The sequence below is a fragment of the Etheostoma cragini genome, chromosome 23 (assembly GCF_013103735.1).
Source record: "Etheostoma cragini isolate CJK2018 chromosome 23, CSU_Ecrag_1.0, whole genome shotgun sequence".
Classification (NCBI taxonomy): Eukaryota; Metazoa; Chordata; class Actinopteri; order Perciformes; family Percidae; genus Etheostoma; species Etheostoma cragini.
Genome location: NC_048429.1, coordinates 4,993,558 through 5,017,494, shown reverse-complemented (window position 1 = coordinate 5,017,494; position 23,937 = coordinate 4,993,558). Strand labels below are relative to the sequence as shown.

General features: G+C 41.3%; 1 protein-coding gene across 1 annotated transcript; it reads left to right on the top strand.

The window, feature by feature from the left end:
• The first annotated feature begins 967 nt into the window (after positions 1-967).
• Positions 968-23,937, top strand: kdm7aa (lysine (K)-specific demethylase 7Aa). Its single transcript, XM_034863979.1, has 18 exons — positions 968-1,097; positions 9,511-9,596; positions 10,234-10,351; positions 10,825-10,985; positions 13,080-13,221; positions 13,859-14,045; positions 14,481-14,643; positions 16,133-16,220; positions 16,324-16,430; positions 16,736-16,827; positions 17,031-17,117; positions 17,983-18,234; positions 18,528-18,649; positions 19,039-19,187; positions 19,296-19,381; positions 19,906-20,075; positions 20,200-20,573; positions 21,439-23,937. Exons 1-18 carry the CDS (start codon positions 1,000-1,002, stop codon positions 21,525-21,527), a joined length of 2,571 nt encoding a protein of 856 aa, XP_034719870.1. The 5' UTR covers positions 968-999; the 3' UTR covers positions 21,528-23,937.

Genomic DNA, 23,937 nt, shown 5'->3' with positions numbered 1-23,937 from the left:
ACTTGACTGAATCACATGTGTCTTCTGTGCGGTGAGGGCTCTCTGCATGCACCAATGCCTGCTTGCCTATGCAGAGCAGCACAGATGGGCGTGTGGGGGGATGGGGACTGTCAGCGCACAGATCAAGCTGTGGGTCGGTGGTCCCATTGCTATTCACCACACAAGCACGTAGGGCATGTCTGACATCCTCCATGGAGACATACCAGGGGTGGATATTGTGTTTTGGTTATGCTGTGCTGCAATGTCCACCATAGGTTAAGAATAGCATCAGAGGAACTCGGTCTTAGCTGATGAGAGGTGTGAGAACACAACGCAAGGAAGAAAAACTCCGCAACTTTGCAAATATTCTGCTGATAGAGCAGGTTTTGAATAGATTACATCATTTTTTTTCTTTACATCACATCAGCTTTGCTTTTGGCTTGCTGATGTCAGCGCTGATGCTGTACAATTTGAAGTACATAGTTGTCAAATTTTGGTCAGCCAAGACTTTCACTTTTTACATATGGCTCAACAACATAGTCTATAATGTTTTTTTTTATAATTTTCGTCCCCCTTCAATGGAGTTCCAACTTTTTATTAAATATATACTTTTAATTGCCTGTGCATCAATGCATATGTATTCATGCATATTTGTCATACTGGCATATTTTGTATGAAATGATCGTAAAATATAATTGACCCAATGAGGCCTATAGGCTCACAATTTTCCTTTATTTTTATTTTCATTTCGATTTTGCTGAGCAAAAGTCTCAGACTGTAATCTTGACAAAATGCCCAAAATAAGAACATTATGTCATTCCTTTGTTGGAAAAAGTGTGTCTATTGTTGGTGTGCCTACTCAACCAGATGGAAATGGATCGTTTGGAAACTGACGTCAGACGTGGGATTGCCTAGAATGAAGAAACTCGTCTAGACTCGGCTCTCCCCTCGAGTGTTTCCGGACCGTGGGTTAAATCCCCGCCCCGCTTCATTCCTGCGTTGTTTAGGGACACTAGGAAGATGGCGGCGGCCCCGCTGTACTGTGTCTGCCGGCAGCCCTACGATGTAAGCCGGTTTATGATCGAGTGCGACATCTGTAAAGACTGGTTTCACGGCAGGTATGTAGGCTATTTTGTCCTTTAGAGATGTGGCTTATTGGAAGCGACAAACACTGATTGTTTATTAAAGAAAAGCGACGGCTCGCTAAGCGGTGTTGACTGGTAGCTAGCTAACTTGCTAACACTAGCGGTGGACGACGGGGGATTTAAACAGTCTATTGACACGACTTTACGAAAGAAAGTGGGGGTTCTTTCCTTAAAATTGGCTTGAATTTAATCCACTGTTCCTCCAATTAGACTAAAACATACGACTTGTACATGGGCTGTGTAATGATGTTGATTATCAACATTATTCACTCAAATAGAGTCAAATAGCAAATAGTTTTTCATTTACTAACGCTAGGATGTGGATCTATCGGGATTGCCGAGCTGTGTTAGTCAACCTGAGTGATCAGAAGCTTGGCGGGGCCATTGTGACATAGAAGAGCTGCATGTTTTCCAGCTCCTTTTATGTTGCTATAGTAATAAGTTTAATGCTGTTTTTTTACTGTGATTTAACGGACGAACCAGTTGTTGTATATCAATCTGGCTTACCAAAGTAGGTTACTCAAGGTAATGGCAACCACAGCCAACCTTTTACATGAACTTCTCCACATAAGCAACATTTCATAAACAACTTCTATTTGTTTTGACAGAATTTGTAAATTATTGTTATACCCATTTAACACTCAATTGTAATACATACAAATTTCCAGCTGCCTATACAATTTGAGCTTTTTGTATTAGTATGTGTTTTTAGTGGTTTACTTTACTAGAAAGTAGAAGGTAGCGACCAAAGAGCGTGTTATGGTCGGGCTTTTGATTGACAGCTTGAGAAATTTAAATCCCCCTTTCAGGCAGAGGAGGCACATCGCGGGGGCCCCTAGTGGCGAACAGGGGGATTATTTAAAGGTACCAGGCAGACATATTCCTGCACTGCTTATGGTCGTGTTTTTTCCAATTTTCAAATTTGTTAAGGGCTCGTTTAGTAAACCCGTGGTATTGTAGATGCTTTTTATGATTGGTGGGTGGTCGGTGGCTGTCAAACTCATGAGAATTGTATTGTTGTGTAGTGAAGCATATTAGTGTCTGAGCATGTATTGACAATTACAAAGGCAAATAGCAGTTGTGCATGCTCTAGTCCTTACCCAGTACTGTGATGAACACACTACGCTTTATGGTCAAGATCATTCTGTACTGTTTTGGGGTTACACAGTGACCTAGTTAATTGTACTTTTAATTAAACAATCAGGTTTAACCCGTTTATAAACACCATAAAGCCTGTTGAGAGGGCTATTAGTAAGGCAGGCATCTGTTGTGTCGCTCACCTTGTGCTCTGATACTGAAAGGACGATAACAAGATTTTGCCATAGTGACAGAAGAACAAGTTATACTAATTGTCAATTAACTAGTTGTGTGTCAGACACAGGTAACCAGAATGATCTTACTTTGTTTAACTGTCACTTTTTTATAGATTTGGCCCTAAGTCCATAGGCCAACTCAGACAAAAGTTAGGAATACCCCATTCTTCAGTATCTTAAATCTGCCTGTGTGGGCGCATCACCACTGCAACTGTTTATGAATACAATAATCTGTTTTTGCTCATGTTGCAATGACGGAAGCCATTGCGTAACCACATTAAGTGCACTGCCAAAAAACTTGGCGGCCAGAATTTGTGGCGTGTCAGAGCCAAAAAAGACTGGCTGGCCTTGTGTCATGTGCCAGCAAGACAAGGAACAAATGTTGGAGCTTCCCCCATTGATGACTAATAAGCAGATACACACACACAGAGCAGAGCTCCAAAACCAGCAACATTTTCTGCCTCTTTCCCACGAGGCTGGCCAGAAGGAAAGAGATATTCTTTGGCTGTTGATGATGGCACTTCGATGGAGTGGAAAGTTGGAGCTCAACCTCCCGGTGTCTGTTTGTCAGTTTGCTAGCTGAGTTGCTGTTTGTGTGGGAGACTGTGTATTGCTGCCTCAGTTTCTGGAGAGTGTCCTGTTTTCCATCACCTGTATCTGGGACTTTTACCGGGTGAGGACTTGGGCATGGTTAGCAAACACTGTATAGTTAATCTGTATTAGTAGGGAAGACTAGTATAGATAATACAGATCAACTCTGGGTATTTGCTGATATAGAGTATTGAGCTCTCTTGTCTGCGGGGCCATCCTAGCTTACCTGGTTGAGTGTGCGCCTCATGTTCTAAGACTCAGTCCTTACTGCAGTGGCCCGGGTTTGATTCATGTCATTCCCCTTCTCTTCTCTTTCCTGTCTTCAGTTGTCTTGTCTAATACAGCCATAAAAGCCCAAAAATAATTTAAAAAGAAGCTTTTATTACAACAGTCATTGGTATTCATTATATAGCATTGGTACGGTATACTAAACTAAATAATTGGCAAATTATAGCACTTTTAATGTTGTATGGAGCGCCCCGTATCCCCTGATGTAGTGCACACCAACCTTTGTTTATTTGACTGCACATCACAGGTTTGATATGTCTGGCAGTCTTGAAACAATCTTTATCAACCAAAGGCTGTTTTTTCTTGTTGAATAGTTGTATCCGAAAATTGTTAGAAGCAATAAAACATCCACCATTTCACAGGGAAAATTAATGATTAAAGAAATAAAAATAAAACACAAGTTGGTGTAACATAAATGTATTTTGGGGTTTTCTTCTGTCCTCTCAATCCACTGCGTCTTACCAAGATTTGTCTTTCAGTCCCTAAGTTGCCTACCACTACCCTGAAATACTCCTTTAGGCACCAAAGCCCACTACTAGAGCCTGTGGTTTAGATTACAAATGTTAGTTTGAACCCTGTTATTTACCATTTATAGCCTCACCTAATTACAAGACCTGCTTCTGCAAATGGATTGTTTCCAGTGTTTCCAAGATGCCAATTTACGTCAGCACTATGGATGTTGGCTTGCTGGAACTACTCACTGGGTCACGTCAGATCACAGGGTTTACCCCTGTGTAGGTGTCAGGCACTCCAGTCAGACCGTTGTCTGGTGTGGGTATGGCCGGTGGGGGTGATGATAGACTAGCAGGGCTCAATGGGACTGGGAGGGAATGATTGATGGCCGCTCCAGCTAACCAAGTTCAATGCACTGTCAATCTGTCAATGTCGCACAGACTGTGAGCACACTAAAGAGAGATGGATAGCCTCTACGGAGTGCCTTGTTAGTGTTTACGCTAAGTGGATGGATGAACGAGTTGAAGGATTTTTCTTTTTCGTCCACTGTTGTCCATAAAACAAACATTTTAGATCATGTGTTTAGATGTCTGATTAGTTAATTGACATTGAAGTAAAGCGCAGCCTCATAGCTCCTGTTTAAAGTTTTGTTTACATTCATTAACCAGGCTGTCCCTGGGGTCTAGTAAACCGCATTACATACAGCTTGATCAATGTTGATTAGGGGTCAACATCCTTGTGTATTGATTAGCAGTCAGATTGAATCATGATGTTAAAGATATAGCGGCTCTGCTGCAAAATTGAAATCTTAATTTAGAAATATCACTCTATAAATAGGACCAGTGTAATGGGGAGTAGATTAGTATTAATGTAGTAATGAAATAATGTAAAGACTGGCTGAAATATAATTTGGACAGCTAGTCCATCTTTGGGTGAGTGCAGACTGAGTTTGTTGGCTAATGCTTTTCCGCAGCAGACAGTTGCAGGACTGTGACCATGTTGAAGACCTGTGTGAAAGTAGAGCCCTAGTGCTTGGAGCCTCAAGGCAGCTCAACCTGCACGAAAACAATTACGTTGTTAAGTATCCCCAGGGCTCCCTGATGCCCCATAAAAAAACAAAGTGATCCTCTTTTGTTGTTTACCAGCTGACTACAGAGAGTTCTCTTTTGAGCTGTAACCACTGCAGAGATGTTGGGTCTCTTTTATGCAGAGATTGCTGAAATGATTTAACCAGTAAGGCCAAACTGACAGATCCTATCCATCTGTCAGGGCACAGTGGCTCTTACTGCTGTCCAAGTCCAGCACTGTTTATGTAAGCTTTGGTTGAGTGCCTTAGGGAAAAGGACCGGAGGAGTCAGGTGCTCCTCTGGGGTAGATAAAGATAGCCAGGTGTGTTTAACTGCCCTCATCTCCTCTCTATCTCTACCGCTTATCCATTAGGGATCTGCCATTTCTCTAATGTAGGCGTGTTCCCGCCCCATGTAGAGTGATTATTTAGAGCTGAAAATAATGGTGATGCCCGCCTCCAGCCTTTGTGTTTCTGCACTGATCATGGAGAACAATGAACCCCTCACAGTGCATGCACTAATGAATAAGCCCTCTCAGTCAAACAGGATGAGGCCCTTGCTGAGAGGAAGTGGAGGGAGAGGGGCTGTTGATGGCAGGGGTTTAGCCAAGTACACACATCTCCTCTTGTTGAGAAAGAGATGTTTTGCTTTGTAATCGGCTGCAACGCCGTCACATAATAACCCTCCAGTCTCCAGTGTGGCATTTTGTTTTTATCTAAGTTGCAAGACATATTGACTGTACTCTATGTCACCTTCTATCACAATATGCTCTGTTATTGTCCTTTATCATATGATAACACTATCTTGTTAAGTATTAAGGTGTCGGCAGTTCAGTTGTCTCCAATCTCATCCTCACTCAGATTGCTTTCCGAGCATAGGAGGTTCACGTTGGTGCAAGAACTGTTTGCACGCTTTGCAGTTATGCAATAAATCATTAAGTCTGCGCACGGCAGGAAATACTTGGCCCTCACTCCGGCTCAGCTGAGACATTGTCTACCTCAAGTCCACACTGTTTCACCAGCTTCATTACTTTTTTTTATTATGTATTAATCATTTCAGGTGACAAATAAGCTGAGTCAGACTGTCATAAGTGGCACAGTGCCCTGATTTCCCACTGTGGCATTACATAAAGGAAAGTACCAAGTGAAATGAGGACAACAAGGTCACCCCAGTTGAGCTCACGCTGCTCTCACACATCTTAACCAACCCGGCCCGGTGGCAGAGAGCTGTGACTCATGCTTTCCCCCTGCAAACCAAGATTCCTGATACATAAGCTAGGCTAATACTACAGCCAAGCACTGCAGACTGTTAACGTTGTTCATCTGCTGCAGAAGGAGCCCTTCTTCAAGCTTTTTTGTGTGCTATTTTTCTGTTTTCATAGTGTTTTAAAAAAAAAACTTTTTTGTTGTTGAACAGATTTACTTATCAAATATTCCATCAGTAAATATATTTTGTAAATCACTCAGGGTGATTGTGGCAAATAAATGCATGTTATGACAAATATCTTGGCAGCTGTGTCCATTACAAACACTGTTTTCAACAAGTTTGCAGTGCAGCAAATGATAGCACCAGGTTACATGTGGTAAAGTGGGGAGAGGCATCTACTGTTGATATCCTCTTAGTGCACCAGGATGATTGGGGCCAGCATTCACACAAGCTCACACTTCCTGATGAGTTAATGGCTCTCGGCTTTATTTCCTTTTACAGCTTCCTGCAATTTCTTGTAGATCAAAGCTGATAGCAGGAGTGGTCAGCTCCATCTCTCCTGCAGGCGTTCACCTTTTCCAAAACAGACAGTATATCAGCCACAAAACCATAGTTTTTCCCCTGTGCCACTATGCTAGCTGTCAAAACAAAGCTCCACTGGGTTGTTGATGGTTTGAAGATGGGAAATTTGAAGTTTATGGTTGCATATGTTTATCTTCTTAGGGTCAGCCATGATAGTGCTAATGGTGCTTAGCGACATGTGTCTAAATCCGCCGAATTGAAAACAAGCAGAGGAAGGGAAGTAATTGCATTCTGATCCGGCCATTTAAGGGGTTGGATTAGTTCAGCTGTAGCTCAGTGAATTAGTAAAATGTTGTTGTTTTGGTCTGAGCTCACTAGTAGTGACAAGTCTGAATGCACCATATGTGTTTCTTTTGTGCTTCGGGACTGTCTACAAACGAAAACACCGAAACAGGCTAAAAACAAGTTTAAAACTTGCCCTATTTAAGCCTGTTGGGTGCTAACGCTAGCAGGAGAAACCACGGGGTAGGCAGCACCGATTGTTTGTTTTTCTCTCTACTGACGGCACTCCAAATTTACAAACAGAGCTACATGTTGGACTCAACCGGAATTCTCCTTTAACTGGCTTAAAATCATATTTTTCAGAGTACATGATGCCCCTCCAAGTATTTTATTGTGGCGATGTTTGTGCACAGACACACACCAATAAGCGCCTGAGCGAAGTAAAGTCATGTTCACGGATTATAAGACCACTATTGGAAACAGTTATTTCAATACAATGAAGACGTACAATATGACTTCATAAAACAGTCATAGGCTTCAGACCTCAAAATTTGCGTTAAAATGGCAAGCATTATGGTGGTGTGTGTGTCTTTGTCTCCGTCCTATCCCTCACATTACTTAACCATTAAAACGACCTGTACATATATTTGAATCACACAAACATGCCGTTCTTCTAACTCTTAATGCTACTTCCATTGGTTTCCATTTAGTCTGACTGGCAACTTGGTTGCTGTTCATGCTGCTTTGGAATGAGGCTCTGGTATGCAACAGAGGAATGCATGTGTGTTGGTGCCTGTGGTTTGGCTGCTGCAGGACAGTCGGGGGTAGTGGTATGAGCGACACTGTTGCAGATCCATCCATGAGGGAAAAAACTTCAAGCAGTTGATGCTCAGCCAAGATTTTTACCTTATTCTGCATTTACTTAATGATGGCAGATTGGGAAGAATGTAACTAGCCTATTTGGTACATTATTTTAATATTAGTTGCATTATTTTAATAGCCAAAATGAGATACTTTTGCAGACTTACAAATGTGAAGGGGTTTAACTAGCTGAATCATATTGTTTTGGTGTTCATATCAAATTTAACTTTTTTTTTTTTTTTTAAGGACAGCGTACATTCATTAACATTACTGTAAATGTGCCACTGTTAGCCAGACGGCTACTTTTCAACTGTAGTCCTTTGGCAAGATGTTATGAGAACCATCAATTGACTTGGTCAGTTGTCAAGTCAGCAATAAAATACAATTTACAAAAGCACATAACAAATAAACAAACAAAAACAAGACACATATAAGAAGACAGCAGCAACACAGGACAGGCCATCACTCATGGCGATTAAAACAGATACAACTAAAACAGAACAGACAGTCCGAGCAATGGGCAGAATACATGGTGTGATGTACTGCAGATAGTAAGAATTAAGTGTTAACATGCCTGACTGCTCAAAAGCCAGTCCTTAAGATGTTGGGAGAAAGTGTGTAAAGTACAACTTCTTATCTGATTTACTTCTACTTGGATGTAAGTGCCAGCTTGGTGCCTGTGCAGCCATTTCACCACTGCTTTGTTTACTCTTCTTGTGGCCAGATATCTTCAACTCTTAATTTACAACACAAAGGGTGATGTGAACCCTTTTTCTGACTTGATTGCTTGAAAATATGGTCTAAACAATATGAATGTGTCAAGGGGCTAGTACCATGCTAGTGCCCTTGTGTTATTATTGGGCAAAAGCTTTGAAATGTGCATCCAGTTTCTTGCTCCCTGTCTCCAGTGAGGCAGCAGTTTTAAAACAGTTGTTGGAAAAATTGATCAGAGCAAAGGTAGTTTTCCAGACCCAAACTGTACTTTCTCAGTGTTTGTTTTTCCCAAACCTATAACCCATGGTAACACAACCACCTTTTGAAAATTTGGCATGAGCTTGTATTTCAACTTGTCCAGGTCAGACAAAGAACTCATGGTGTCCACAAATGTAGTCCCACTCCGAATTGTGTTTTATTGTCAAGATTTTAGTTCAAGATTTGTTGATGAGGAAGATTTAGAGTTCGCTATGCTGCAGTTCATAACATATAAACTGTTTTTGTTTATTTAGAATCGTGTCTTCAACTGACAGCCTAACAATAATTCTGTTAAATTAACTGGCAACTATTTTTGATTGTTGATTTATCATTTGTGCAAATTTTTTGGTTAGGTCTCTTTTTCTTAAAAGGGACAAAACAAGACATTCTAAGGCATTGCCATTGGCTCTGAGAACTTGTGATGGGCCTTATTTTATAGACCAAATGATTATCAATTATTCAAGGGCATAATCTGTAGGTCAGTGATTAGTGGTGTGGTGAAATCCTGTCCCACGAGATCTTGCAAGATTAAAATGTGACAAGACTTCTCGTTGAGGTAAAAACGCTGGGTTACGTTGTAAACCTTGGTTACCCGAGGAAAGATTATTTTTCCAGTCATATTTCTTCACTGAAGTTTTCTTCTTAATAGTGTTAAAGTCTCGTTCTCGTGAACCAAATTTCACACCCCTATTAATGATGATGATAATTGTTGTTTTTGCCGACTAACTGTGAAACAAAAACACTGTCGCAAAAATGTGTCCCATGAGATTTTTAAACACGTTGAAAGAAGTGTGAACTTGTTCTAACTGCATCCTCTGACTCCACCTCCAGCTGTGTGCAGGTGGAAGAGCATCATGCTGTGGATATTGATGTTTACCACTGTCCCAACTGTGATGTCTTACACGGACCCTCCCAGTGTGAGTACTGCTTTTTGTCATTGGTGGCCTGTTTTCTTTCCTTTCTGTTTCTCTGTCTCCCTCCTAACATGTATCTCATTCATCAAAAATGTCCTCTGATTTGCCACACCCCCCCGCCCCCACAAACATCTCTGTATGTTTGACTTGTCACGGGGGGAAAAAGGACACTTTGGCTTAACCTCGGTAGCCCAGAGGGCAGACATTAATAGATGGGATTATACTTTATTCATCCCACAGCAGGGAAATTCCTATATTACAGCAGCCTTTTCTACAATAAAAGCAAAACAAACAAACACACAAGTAAACACACACACATACAGGCAAACAACAGACAATGAGCAGAAGGTATGGCTGAATGTGAAGTGGCGTCAAATAAAGGTTTTGTAAAGTGCGGTTGCCATAGTACAGAAAACATAGGCTAATTGAATGGTGTTGTAATCATACACTTGGATTGGACAAGCCCCTCCATTCCCTTCTCTTAGCTCAGCGGTTGAGTAGTGAACCAATGTCCTTTATGAAAAATGGTGGTGATGCCCGTAATTTACCGCTTTGTTGGGAGAACAAGCTACAAAGGGCAAAGGCATGATAAAATTAGTACGAAACAACCTTGTGAACCTCAGGTGTCTGTTTGTTGTAGTGAAAAAGCGCAACAATGGCCACAGGCACGACTACACAGAACCAGACGATGGATCGAAGCCAGTGCAGGCTGGCACTCGAGTGTTTGTCAACGAGCTCCAAAACAGGACCTTCGCCAGGTAGATATCCATTTTGGAATTTGTAGAGTTGTGAATTGCTTATTCTGACAGCCCAAAGATCAAGCATTGTTCATGTCTGTTTAACCTGATAAAGATTTCCTGATTAAAGCTGGTTTTCTACTTGACGTTAATGGCAGTCCTGCCATAGATATATCACAATTTGTACAGTCTCCACGTGGCATCTTTATAATCGCTGTAACCCTGACGTGTAGTTACATTTTTGAGAATGCGGTGGAGCCTACAGCCTTGATATGGCAGCTATGTGCCTAGGTTCTGAAGCCACTCCGTAACCCCTTATCGTAAAATTATAAGTCCTCCTTGCATCAAAAGCTGCTATTGCTTTGAATACTGACACAAAAATCATCTTTGTGATGCACCCAAATGTTGCCTTTTGTAAAACATTTAAGGGCTCATGACTGTTAATAAAATGGCAATAGATCAAGTATACTGAACTTCTTATGGTCTTGTTTCAGTGGTGAGGAGATCATGATACACATGAAGGGCGAGCATGTGACAACCAGGTACCTGGAGAGACACGGCTTCAGCTACCCCATAGCGGTCACAGAGATGGAGGGCCTGGGACTCAAACTACCAGTCTCTACTTTCTCTGTCAAGGATGTGGAACAGTATGTTGGTAAGGACACTTCATAATGAACGGGCTTTATTCTGCAGCATAAAACAGTTGCCGTCAGCTGTATCAAATTTACAATAACGCACAATTGTTTATCCTTCAGGGTGGATGTGGGTATGCACGTTAGCCGTAGTATGCTTAAAGCTATTGAAAGCACCAAACACCAGCCAGCTAAGTGGCCATCGCTGAGCAGGCGCCATTTGTATGTCAATAAGAACAGGTTTCTAGGTTCATGGGGTTTTAACCCACTTATCAGGCATCAGGCAATGGCTGAATGAGTTCTAAATGAGTGATGGCTAAGCTTTCACTAGCCTCTCTATGACCACTACGCTTCCTTATTGAAACGGCCTGCCACTTCCCAGCTCTTATTACAAGCCCATTACCAAGTCCACTGACGTTTTTATCATTAAGTTCAGGTTACAGACTTCCCCCTCTCACTTTATCTCCCCCTCCCATGCCATATTGAGCATTAAGCCAAGGCACAGGTGTTGTGACCAGAGACTAAGTGTTGGGTTGCAATTCTTACAGTTAGAACACAATGAGAGCGGGAGTGAAAGCTGATGTCTTCTGTGTGTGACTAGGGTCTAAACAGTTGTGTAGCCAACAAAGTGTGTGGCCAATGATTGGGCCCGGTGATAGAGCACCAATGAATGGTCAGTGGAAGTCTTATAATGGACTCAGAATGATTGATCAGTTGTAAAACGATGTACGATTTGGGGCATGCTGGTTAAGGCACATACCATTCCAGAGTCAGTAGAAAGGTGTCTTTACTTTCCTTATTTTCTTTTAACAGTGACCGTAATTGCCTACCGCCCTTAAGCTGTTATGGTCTTTTTGACCGTTCAACAGCTGCATGTTCATTAATTGTTTATGGTTCATTGATCTAGCATGGAAAACAATGTTAAAAGCCTTTTACAATGAAGATCTTTAAAGTTATTTTCATTTTGACAAAAGTATCTTTAAAATACAGTGTCCTGAAAAGGTGGCGTTTCTTTTTTTTGCTGAGTTTATATACTATTGTATATTATACCAGAAATTAAAAAATGCAATGCACCCTTGTCATATTTAGTAAAACAAATAACTTGTGGTGGCGCAATGCCATATTGATAGTAAAGAGCTTTAAACTGCAGAGTAAAGTTCATGATTTTCGACCACATTACTGTATACATTGATGATTGATGAGAAAAACATTCAAACTTAAAGATATTTTAAATGAATGCAGTAAGAAAAGAGTTTCTGGTTCAAGAATGTTGACTAAGACACTTTTGCTACTCCTTAATTAATGACTTCGTTAACATTACTGGGTGTAATATATTATTGAGGTGGTTTAGTAGGGGTGTTGATTTAGTTTTTATCTCTTGGTGTTTGAGCTTGGCGTTGTGTGGTTTCTAGGCAGCTTAGGCTCTCACAGTGTGACTGACCGACCTTACTCCAGCTGTTCTCTGTCATCAGACGCTGGCCAGCTGTGCGTGCGTGCGTGCATGTGTGTGTGTGAGAAATGCAAAGAGGTAATAAAAAAAAAAAAAAAAAAAGGTGAGTGGGAGGGGTGTGGTGAAAATAAAACAACCAGCTGTCTTGCTACACACACTTCACCCCGGCCCTGCTTCCGGCCCAATGTGTCACCCGAGTGTGATTTGTAGCGTTCCAACTGTTAGTTGTGTTCTACGCGTTTCAGCTTCTTTTCCCTTTTTAAGCATCTGTTTTTTGTCTCATACGCATAAACACACCACATGAAGTGCATGCACACACTCTTTTTCACATTTATATGCATATTTCTATCAATGCTTGCGGCCTCCAAAGCACACAGACATTGAACGCAGCACCTCCACCCACACCTCCTCAGGGACTGGTGGTCTGGACAGACTGACCGATTGTCTCGCTTGCCTCCCTGTACAACCCCTCCCCACGCTGCCATATTGGTGCCAGTTTCCCTCAGGACTTGATCTCTAAAAGCACATGGAGATGCCAGAGGGCAGCTGACCCGAGTGAACCCCACGCCCACTCAGCAGCCAATTAAAGAATTGAAGATATTTTTTATTTCAGAGTTACTGACTTCAGAACTTCTCCATATCTAATGTGGACTTATCTCGCATGTAGGTGGCAACAAAGTCATCGATGTGATAGATGTGGCACGGCAGGCGGACAGCAAGATGAAGCTCAGCGAGTTTATCAAGTATTACACCAACCCACATCGACCCAAAGTCCTCAACCTCATCAGCCTGGAGTTCTCTGACACTAAGTAAGCTATTCTCAAGTCTGTTCCCTCTGTTGGCTAAAAGAATAGCTTCAGTTAGAACAGATCCCTAATAAACACTGGCAGTACATTACAGTCAGTCATGTCACACTTCAGGAAAAACTTGTATAAACCAGCTTTAGCTGTGTTGCAAATACTGCATGTGTGTATCTATAGTCTCCTTAACACTCCTTCTGAAGCTTTGAGATGTATTTGGTGGAAGTATTTATTTTGTCCAACTACTGTTTCCAAGGGCAAAAGTGACCCGAAATACTATTCAAAATTTCCTTGATCAATTATCAGTAGTTGACGATTAAATTCCTGTTCACTTGCATTTTAAAGTGGAAGTTGCAGTCATTATAACATAGTTGCATTTTTATGCAAAACAATTATATATTTCTAGTCAGTAAAACAATTAAAACATTTTCCCAACTTTGATATTTGGTAATTTAAGAAATCCAATAATGATACATAGAGCGATAGTACATTTTACATAAACACATAACATGCATGTTAACCTTGCTCATACTTGGGTCATCTTTTTTTAAGAATGTTAAGACAGCTTTTCTATCTGTATTAGGAACTTTATCAAAATCTAACCTTCCTTTTTTCCCTTTTTGCCACGCTCCAATCAACCACAAAGGATGTCAGAGTTGGTGGAGGTTCCTGATGTGGCTCGTAATATGTCCTGGGTAGAGAACTACTGGCCGGACGACTCCTTCTTCCCCAAGCCCTTTGTCCAGAAGTACTGCCTTATGGGGGTTAAGGACAGCTACACAGATTTCCACATAGACTTTGGAGGCACCTCTGTCTGGTACCATGTTCTCTGGGTGAGTGTTTGCATGAAGAAGAGCTGAATGAATTCGTAAATCGGGCAATAATTGATAACCCATTGTAGGCCAAATAAACTACTGTTTTGTTGTTAAATCCAACACCATGCTTCCCTATCATTCGTCAAGCTCAAGGGATTTTTAGCGTGTGTTTGTATATACCGAGGTATTTTAGGACAGGCAGTCACTGCTGATTTGGCTTGCTGAAAGGTCACCCCGCTTCTCACATCACATTTATTCATCAAGCACCTCCGGGGGCAGCACTGCTGTGCTCATATTGATGATCTCACCCCTCTCCTTTTTATAAACTAAAGCGGACATTCATTTCAATGTGTTTGTGGGTTAGCAGCATCACCACCAGAGCTGCCATGTTCAAAACATCAAAGTGTCATTACTGTGTGGTGATTTTTAACCTCCTCTTCATCTGCTCGGCAGGGTGAGAAGATCTTCTACTTGATCAAGCCCACTCCCACCAACCTTGCACTATATGAGGCATGGAGCTCCTCGCCCAATCAGAGTGAATTGTTCTTTGGGGACAAAGTCGAGAAGTGCTACAAGTGTGTTGTGGCCCAAGGAACCACCCTGCTCATCCCTACAGGTCTGTGGTTTTGTTTATGCTTGCCTGGAATTCCTATTGAATGTTTTAGTCTAATGCGGATAACTAGTGTTGGATTGTTAAATTAAGCATTGTGCTGCCAAAGTACACAGTAGGATACAAGTACAACACAAAGCAGTTTTTACTGCTTTTGACTGTCTGATTAGCCTTTGAGTTCATGAGGAAATCAAACATCTACTACCACACAACCCTGCCGCTTGGTGCGTTTGCTTTCAGACAACAAACAACTGCACCAGAGTCTGCTTGAAAATGGTCTAAGATCCTCCTTTTCCATTGGTCTTGTTTGGTCTGTGCCAGGGTTTGATTGAAAGATTTCAAACCAGAAAAAAATGAACCAGGGTTAAGTGTGAAAGCACCTCTAGACTCTTGGATAATCATCTACTTTGTGGTTTCCAAGCACAATAACTTTCAGACACTTGGACAAACAGCTATCTGTGTCACTAATGTTATATAATTTTAGTTGACTGATTGTTTGGCTTTTCACATGCATTCAAAAGTTAAAATAATCCCGCTTCCCATGGCTTCTGCAAGGAAAATACAGGCTTCTTGAAGGTCCTTTGTCACTGCCAAAGGAAAATAACAGAGAGGGAATGTCTTCCTGAGCAAGAACCCAAACAGTTCTTAATGATCAAAATTGCGATGGAAAAATAAAGAAAAACAGGGCTGTTGTGTAATATGATGAAAGTAGTGACGATGCTGTAGATCACAGCTTTCCTCTTCTTAAATTCCTTTAACCAGCAGTGCTGCTGTTGTTAATTACAAGTTGTGTTAAGAGGCTAAAATATGTTTGTTTCTCATGTCACTAACTACGTATGACATGCTTTCATTCACCTAAGTGAAACTAATGTCTCCAGTCGCACAATTGTCCATCCATCAGTTTCTCAATGCACTTTTTAAGCCGGTAGAGTTCCTTTGCACCCAGACAGACAAAGCTCAATTCAGCCCGTCAACTTCTGGATGCCCTCACTCAGTCCTCCAGCCATGCTTTCTCAGCAGGCTGAAGCAGCATGGTAAAAAAGAGCTTTGGCAGAGAGGGTGTGAAGAGTTGGGAATTAAGTGGGGGTCAGAGAGCACAGTAGGTCAGTCATTCAGTCAGTCCGTCATGCATTATCAGGTCTATCTCTCAGGCACCCCCCCACCCCTCAGACTCTGCTTTCTGTCACTTTGTTTTATAAAGACCACTGTTTCGCTGAGGGGGAACACATCATTGTAGTAGAAAAACGTATCTTTTTCCTGTAGGAGGACAAGAACTTTGTTTTTGTATGTATAATGTGGGTCTTTTGTGCATGGTCAGTCATATAAGTGCTGTAAATATCTACCTATTTTCATGCAGATCACTCAACCCTATACATTTGATCAAGTGTCCAGCAGTAAGGATGACTATTTACCTGTCCTCTCTTATGTGTAATATTGTTGCAAGTCAGTCTGTGGGTAAGTTGTGGAAATAATTGTACTCTGGCGCCCCCTACAGGCTGGATCCATGCTGTTCTCACCTCTCAGGATTGCATGGCATTTGGAGGAAACTTCCTTCACAACCTCAATATTGGCATGCAGCTCAGGTACACAGCTCAGACAATATACATGAAAAATGTTTATTTAATTTGATGGTTGTAACTGTATCACTACTTGAAACTAATTTGTGTTTCTTCTGTTGATTTGCAGGTGTTATGAAATGGAGCGCCGCCTGAAAACCCCAGACCTCTTTAAGTTTCCGTACTTCGAGGCCATCTGTTGGTATGTGGCCAAGAACCTCTTGGAAACGCTAAAAGGTGGGAGTGAAACGTTAATATGTCCAACACACAATATTAGATGTAAGATCAAATGTAGGTGTTTTACATATCAGACCTGTCAGGAAAATAATAATACATAGAAATAAAACAAACATTTGATAGGAGAAAAACAAGTTTAATAATTCCCACTAATATCTAAACATGATGCATCAACTTGGGAAGTTACAGTGCAAAATGATGTATAGTACATCTCCTTTGGATATTTTTAAAAATGTATTTGGTTTTAAGTTTTCTGCCTGTGATTTTTATACATTTAATGTTTGTATGTTCCCCCCCTCCCTCAGAGCTACGAGAGGACAACTGTCCACCACCAACCTACCTTGTGGAGGGAGTCAAGGCTTTAATCAGCGCACTGAGGACCTGGTTGAAAAGAGAGGTGAGTGTCGGCCACAGTGTTCTCACGGTCATCGCCGTACACCTTAACCTGACTCTTCCTTGAATATCTACAGTCCAGATGGTTATTGTTACACCGTCTCGACCACTGTTTGTTCTTATCTACTGGATGCGTGTCAGTGGCCAACAACAGACCTCTTTCTGTTTACTTTCCCTGTCTGAATGTGGCCTGCTGTGGCTTTGCAGGTGACTGAGCCCACCAGTGAAGTACCAGACCATATCAGGCCTAACCATCTCATTAAAGAGCTGACCAAGGAAATCCGCTACCTGGAGGTAAGACGGGACAAGAAGGAAAGGATATGGGAGAGGGTTAGACCTTTTTTTGTTACACTTAACGCAGGTGTTTGTCAGCTCTGAGGAGAACTGATGCATTGGTGCTGGTTTTAAATATAAACTGTATAGTTTTTAAAATAATTTTGTGGCGCTAATCTGTCTTTTATTTACCAGTGGCAATCACACACACATCTTAACATGTTTTGCAGGTGATGAGTACAAACAAATTTGCTATCTGTAAACAAATTAGACTACTGAAGCTCAAACGGACAACAAAATTCAGATACAGATAGAGAAAAAAAGAACAGTCAAAAGGTAACTGGATTATTCAAATATATGAACTTGTGAACCTGTAAATCACCAACTTAAGTAGTAGTTGCCAGACCTTACGCCACAACGAGGGTCTGGCTAGTCCACACAGCATTAGGGGATGGAAAAAAAAAAACATGTTCTGGTTTATTGCCATTTCTTTAAAAAGAAAAATCACAACTGTCAAGGTCAGCGCTAAGCACAGCACGGTCCCTTCTGAAAAAGCCTCGGGAAGGAACTTGTTTTGGTGGGACGTGTACGTAAAAAAGTTGTTTTAGTTGTGCAACAAAAAACTCAGATTGGACAGATAGTCTAGCTAGCTGTCTGGATTTACCAGGAGCTGTTAACCATAGTCCTCATAAATTAACCAGAGTTTAAAATTCCCCAAAAAAGAGCCTAATGTAAGGGACATCCAGGCCAAAAAGAAGGACATACGGCTGAATTTCCGGTGGCAACGGAGCAATCCTGGAAGTGGAAGGTTGTGGATATAGACTACTTTGGTAGAAACGTGACTCCCATTACATTTATATCATATATTATAATTTTATATCAATAGGAGGAACCGGTCAGTGGTAGCAAGCCAGTGAAGTCTCAGGGAAGTGGGTGTGGAGTTCCATCTGGATCGAATGCCTGCCCGGCTACTCGTGCTACGCTGGAGAAGCTGTGCCAGGCCCACCAGGCAAGAAGGGCTGCGAGGCGGCTGAGGGAGCAGCAGCGGCAGACCCCTAAAGTGCCCTCCAACTTGGACATCTTAGAGCAGCACACCCGGGAGGTGCTAAGGAGGCTGGAGGTGGGACCGCTCGAGGAGGTGAGCAGTCATTGTTAACTGGCACTTACAAAGCATACCACAAAATCAGCTTTTCATTATTTATTTTTTAAGATAAAACAAAAAAGTAGCTCAGTGTCAATGCATCATGTGGGTTAAATATGTAATAGGCTGTGTAAGTTCCATACATATCCACACTCTTTATATTTCTTTTATTTATATTTCTACTCTGATGGTTATATACTTCTTGCAACTGTAACACAGAATTTCCCTTTGGGGATCAATAAAGTAATTCTTATTCTGATTATTGACTGATGCTGGTCTGTTAAACTTAGGATGCGGCGTTCTGTGCCAAGGTTCGTGGGAAGCTCAACAAAGTGTCAACTGCATCGGCAGCTGCAGAGACTTTAGAGGAGAACCACCTACGGCTAATGCTGGTCAACGGCAGAATTATCAGGTGAGAGCTCACTTCTCTTTGGCTAACAAAGCAATGTTTGTTCCTCCTTGTTAATTAAGTTAAGGATGTAAAATAAAAAAGGTTTTATAAAAACATCTCAAACTAAAAGATTTTAATCGAATACCATAATATAAATGATCACAGAATCTAGCGTCAGCAAGGAACACGAATAATAACCTTAAGTAGCATCAAATTTGCCTTTAATGCCGAACATGAAACGGCAGAATTAAATTACACAGACAAACCCTCCATTTGATTCAGATCACCATAAAAATTTTAAGAGATAGTTTTGATGATGTCGATCTTTTGATTCTACAGTCAAGAGTTCCTAGATGTTATGGTGAAATAAAATTGTATTTTGTCATTCAAACGTGGATCTTTGTGTGCAGAGATATGAGGCGGCCAGGCAGCAGCCCGGTAAAGATGGAGGCTGAGGGGTCATCTGTTGGCCCACCAAAGAGTTGTGGGGACGTGAAGTCGGAGAGGACGCCGGACAGTCAAGAGCAGCACAGCACAGTTGAGAAACCCACAATCTTCAGTAAGTCAGCAGTGGCTGCTATTGTTAATAATATCTATTCTTACACCCATATTTTAGTGCGTTCATTGTCATCGCTTTGAGCTCCTGGTGTGTTCCTGTGTTTCTCAGGTGGTCTGCAGAGGGTGAAGACTGAACTCAGGGAAGGACACACCAGTGTGTCAGATGTGGATTTAGACAGTGACTCTCCCACAGAGGTAAATAAGGAGCAATCTAACGGCATCAAATGTCTAAAAACGTTTGATTTCAACACTGAAGCATGTGTAGCTCAGACATTTTCAGGAGGATTTGGTTGTTAGGAAACTTATAACTCCATAATCATTGTTTGTAGCTTTTCTTTGGAGTATTAGTGTCATGTGTTTGTTAATGTTTTTGTTTTTTTTCCATGTTTTTTCCAGTTATACGTTGATTATTTGTTTCCTTTATGTATGGGCAACAGCTAGCTGTCAGGCAATGCGCACACACACACAGTAGCAGTCAGTCAGCTGATCAGTCCAATAGTTTTTCTATCACTGACCACGTTTTATGTTGATCTTGGTGTCCCCTGGCTTGCTTGTCTTGAGTTGATTGGGCTAAACTACCTTGACATTACTAGTTATAGTGATGTAGCAGTATTAGTGATGCATTAAATGCACTCCAACATCTACGTCTGTTGAAATGTACCCAGACTTTCTATGCTATGATTACTGCATCCTTTCTAATTTAAAATGTTTCATTGTAGTGCAAAGCATCATTGTCGTCGTCATCGTCCTCCTCCTCTGACGAGGATTCAGGGAGTTCCCAGGAGGAAGAGGAGAAGAAGGGCTTATATCAGCAGAGAGGCTCAGGGCACACCATAGAGCTGGACCAGTCTGGCCAGAAACTCAGGCACAAACACAAACCACTCAAACGGTAAGAAACACATGCAAAGATGTTGTGAATGGTCCCCTCGTGGCACCCCTCAAAGCTCAAACGTGTATTATTTTAGTGTGCACTGAGAGGTAGGAAATAATCCAGTCCTGTCTGATTATTGCAGAGAACGTCCTACCTCACCCAGCACAGAAGAGGCCATTCAGGGGATGCTATCTATGGCTGGTCTGCTGTGCTCCGCAGAGCCGGAGAAGGTAGCCTCGTCCCAGGAGCCCTGGTGGTCCAGCTCCAGCCAGTGCTCGCCGCTGGAGCAGAGGGAGGAGGCGCAGCACCGACTGCAGGGGGACAAGAGCCCGATGGACAGCCAGGGCAACAGCAGCGAGGCCTGGGACAATCAGGGGCTCCCTAGCCCTCTTAGCCGAAGCCACGACAGCAGCCCAGAGACAGACTACCAGTACTGTGACCCCTCAATGTCTCCACCCCACCCCTCCAAGAGGCACGCCCCCAACCCCCCACCTATCAGCAATCAGGCCACAAAAGGTTTGGAAATCACATTTGTAATTCTTATGAGCAAAAAGGTGTTGTGACTGTTCAGGATGATGTATGTGTTGAAGGGGTTAAGTTTCACTGTGTTCACCTTTAGAACCTCCTGCGTATGGATGAGCATGATTTGTGACATCTGAAGGCACTCGTGGTATAATATGCAACAAAGTAAAGTGTATTGTGGAAACTTGAAAGTCTTCAAGGACGTATGAGACATCCCGTGCCATGTTGTATTTGCATATTGCTGATTCTCGATTTTTCAATTAAAAATGAAGCTTATATAAAGGTAAACTTGGTACTTGAAAATGCCAAGAAGAATATAGACTGTGCGAAAAGGATTGAGAGCAGCGTTAATGCACAATTATGATGTAATATTGCGTGAGATATGCAGAACATGGATCAAATAAATCAAATTGATTATACAAGCATTCCTGACCTCATGCATGTTGAAATAAAGTAAGTTAATACATAGCAACCATTGCAATTTACAACCATTCTGATAAATGGTTTATAAATTAAAAGCAAAAAACTCCCTGGAATTTATTGGTTTTACTTTTAGCTTCTAAAATCTAAATATCTTCTTATTTTGTCTAATAAATTATAAAAAATATGTTAATATAATATTTTTATACAATATTATTATAAAAATGTTTTTTATGTTTGGAATGTTGGTTTAAAAGGACTTTAACATGCCAACCTGTGTTCTGGTCAATTTTGTGTGCATTTTTCTTCTAATTTTTAATAAAACTGTTACCGAACGCTTATTTCGAGCACTAGTAAACATGCATTGTAAACATTCTCTCTTGTTATGCTTACTTCTAATGCTGGTCTCCTTTTTTGTTCCTTTTCTCTTTTTTCCTAGGCAAGCGGCCAAAAAAAGGAATGGCCACAGCCAAGCAGAGACTGGGGAAGATCCTAAAACTCAACAGACATAATCGCGTCTTTGTGTAAAACTCCAAATCTTCAAAAGCAAAATGATGCATGGGGACATTTTCTTGAAGACAAAAAAAAAGGAAACATTGGCGAATTTGTTACCAGACACTTTGTACTGTGGAAATGGAGAGAAAGGAAGAAAACGAACACACTGCCTGGAGACTAACGTAACTGATTGAATCTTGACGCGTACAACACGCTCACTGTGCATGCTTGGGAGACAGGGTATTGGATATGAAATAAGCAAGTGCACGTCTTCACCACACAAGCACACTAAGAACAAAAAGAGAAAGGAGCTAGAGGAAGCGGAGAGGGACAAGCATGTTATAAAATGTTCTGCTGCAGGGAAAGGTGGACTGAAGCTCCTGCGGGCATTCAAATGGACAAAGGAGATGTCGGATGTATACCAAACAACAAAAGGACTTGCTTTGCTGGGACGCAGCTTCTGATGCCAAGATCATCTGCATCATATCTTAATGTTTACTCTCTCCGCTCAACGAACCGCCCCCCCTCCGCACAACATTCACTTGCTTCATGTCTATCTGTGATTAACTGAATGGGATGGAGGAGCAGATGCAACTGAGCTGTACATCTCGAGCAGGGTCTTTTTTTCCCCCTTTGGCTCCAAGAATGGAGACGAGGTGCTAAGGAGGACGCGGTGAACTGAACTTTCAAAATGGTGCTTATTGTTTGTACTTTTCTCCACTCATGCTTGTCCCTTGTTATCAGATTATCTTAATCACACCAGCAATAATGACTTTGAGGAGAGAACAAACGGTGCGAGGCAGCACTTTGGTGCATTATTCTGCAATTCTTCTATTTGTAGAAAAAACTAAATGGGTGCATTTCAGACTCGCACAATTTAGTGCAAAACAATTCACAAATCTGCACTATGTTTGATAATTAAAGGGGAGTCTGTTTCTGAGTGAAAATGGCTAAAGGCAAGCTGCTCAAAGTGCTGCCTCTCTGAATTTGTTCAAAATAGGAATTACGAGTCATTCGCTCGGCCTAAATAACCATAGACGACAAATGACTTGCCTGATATCCTGCTTAATTTATTTCTTGTTTTATCTGTTTTTTTATGTTATTTGTATGGATTCTAAATGATGTATTTATTAATTGAAAGAGATTATGATTTTATTATATGTTGACCCTAAAGCCTCAGCTAATCTGAGGTTTTCCTTTTGATAGGGTTAATTTTCTCCTTTTTTTTTTATCTTTAACACATACGTTTTTGTAAATGTGGATGTTTTTTTAGAATTCATGTGATCATCATTCGTTGAGAAACAATTTACCTACAACTCTTTTATTACCTTCTATTCTGTCACAACTCGCTACCCCCAGTTAATAGATCCTGGGTTGGTTCTTTCCTCCCTGTAGCCAGAGGTGTCGGGGCCATGAATGAATGGAAACTAGGCTAGGTTGCGAAATGTCCGCTTCCGTATCTACAGCTGAGCTTTTTCAACTAGTGCCAGTTATCTCAAGTATTCTGAGCCACTGTGGTCAATCCATTCAAAAAAAGAAAATGTTTGTAGAACTTCAATGGGATGAGTGAGGTTTTTCCTCTTTATTTTTTAAGAATACCAGATGTGTGTTTTGCTCACGGTGCGCAGTTTTTCACTCTCAGGGAATGATGCCATGGACATAATCTTCGATTAACCACCAGCCACAACATGGATGCAGACAGGATGTTCTCAGCACTCACTCAAGACTTTAAAGATTCACCTCCTGCTTTGGAGATGCTGAGGTTTGTTTGTGTTTTTATATTGCTCAAAAAATATTTCATGGTCGTGGTTTTCAAGTTGACATGATAAGCTGTGCTATAACCTTTCAGTCGTTGTACCATTAGGCTAACTTTTACAACTTCTGTTAACATGTGAACTTGGTATTATCCCCCATTGCTTTCTTATTTTCTTACGTCAACAGTTGACTTAAGACATTACAACCAGGCTAACTGTTGCCAAGTAGCTTTAAGACCACTCTTTGAACAGCGTGAGACTTTGAAAGCTTTGCTCAGGTTGACTTGCAGTGCATATGACCTGCGAGTGACTGTGATCAATCATTCAGCCCTGATGAACTTAAATAAGTAGTGTTCTATTCTCATTGACAGACTGATTTCCTCTTTTTCTTACACTACACTTTAACCTTTGAACTCTTTGCATGTCAAGTCATTGAAAACACGAGCTGGCCCGCAGGCAGGGTTTATTATAAGCTGTAGTATTCATTGTACAGAATTGATCCCTTTTGCTTTTACATGCAGCTCTCTTGGCATTTGTTATGTGCGTTGGTTCTTGCAATGTTTTTCCCCCAGATTTAAATGGCTTATGATTTAAAATTTACAAACACTGGCTAACTGTGACACTGTTGATGCGTTGCATTTTGTTTCTGCATTTAAAAATGTGCGTGTAAATAAAACTAATGAAATAGC

Excerpts from the sequence above, each read along its gene's own strand:
- kdm7aa (XM_034863979.1), top strand. The coding sequence starts at position 1,000 with ATGGCGGCGGCCCCGCTGTACTGTGTCTGCCGGCAGCCCTACGATGTA. Across the intron at positions 18,650-19,038 it reads GTCAACGGCAGAATTATCAG|AGATATGAGGCGGCCAGGCA; the intron begins GTGAGAGCTCAC and ends CTTTGTGTGCAG. Across the intron at positions 20,076-20,199 it reads AAACACAAACCACTCAAACG|AGAACGTCCTACCTCACCCA; the intron begins GTAAGAAACACA and ends TGATTATTGCAG.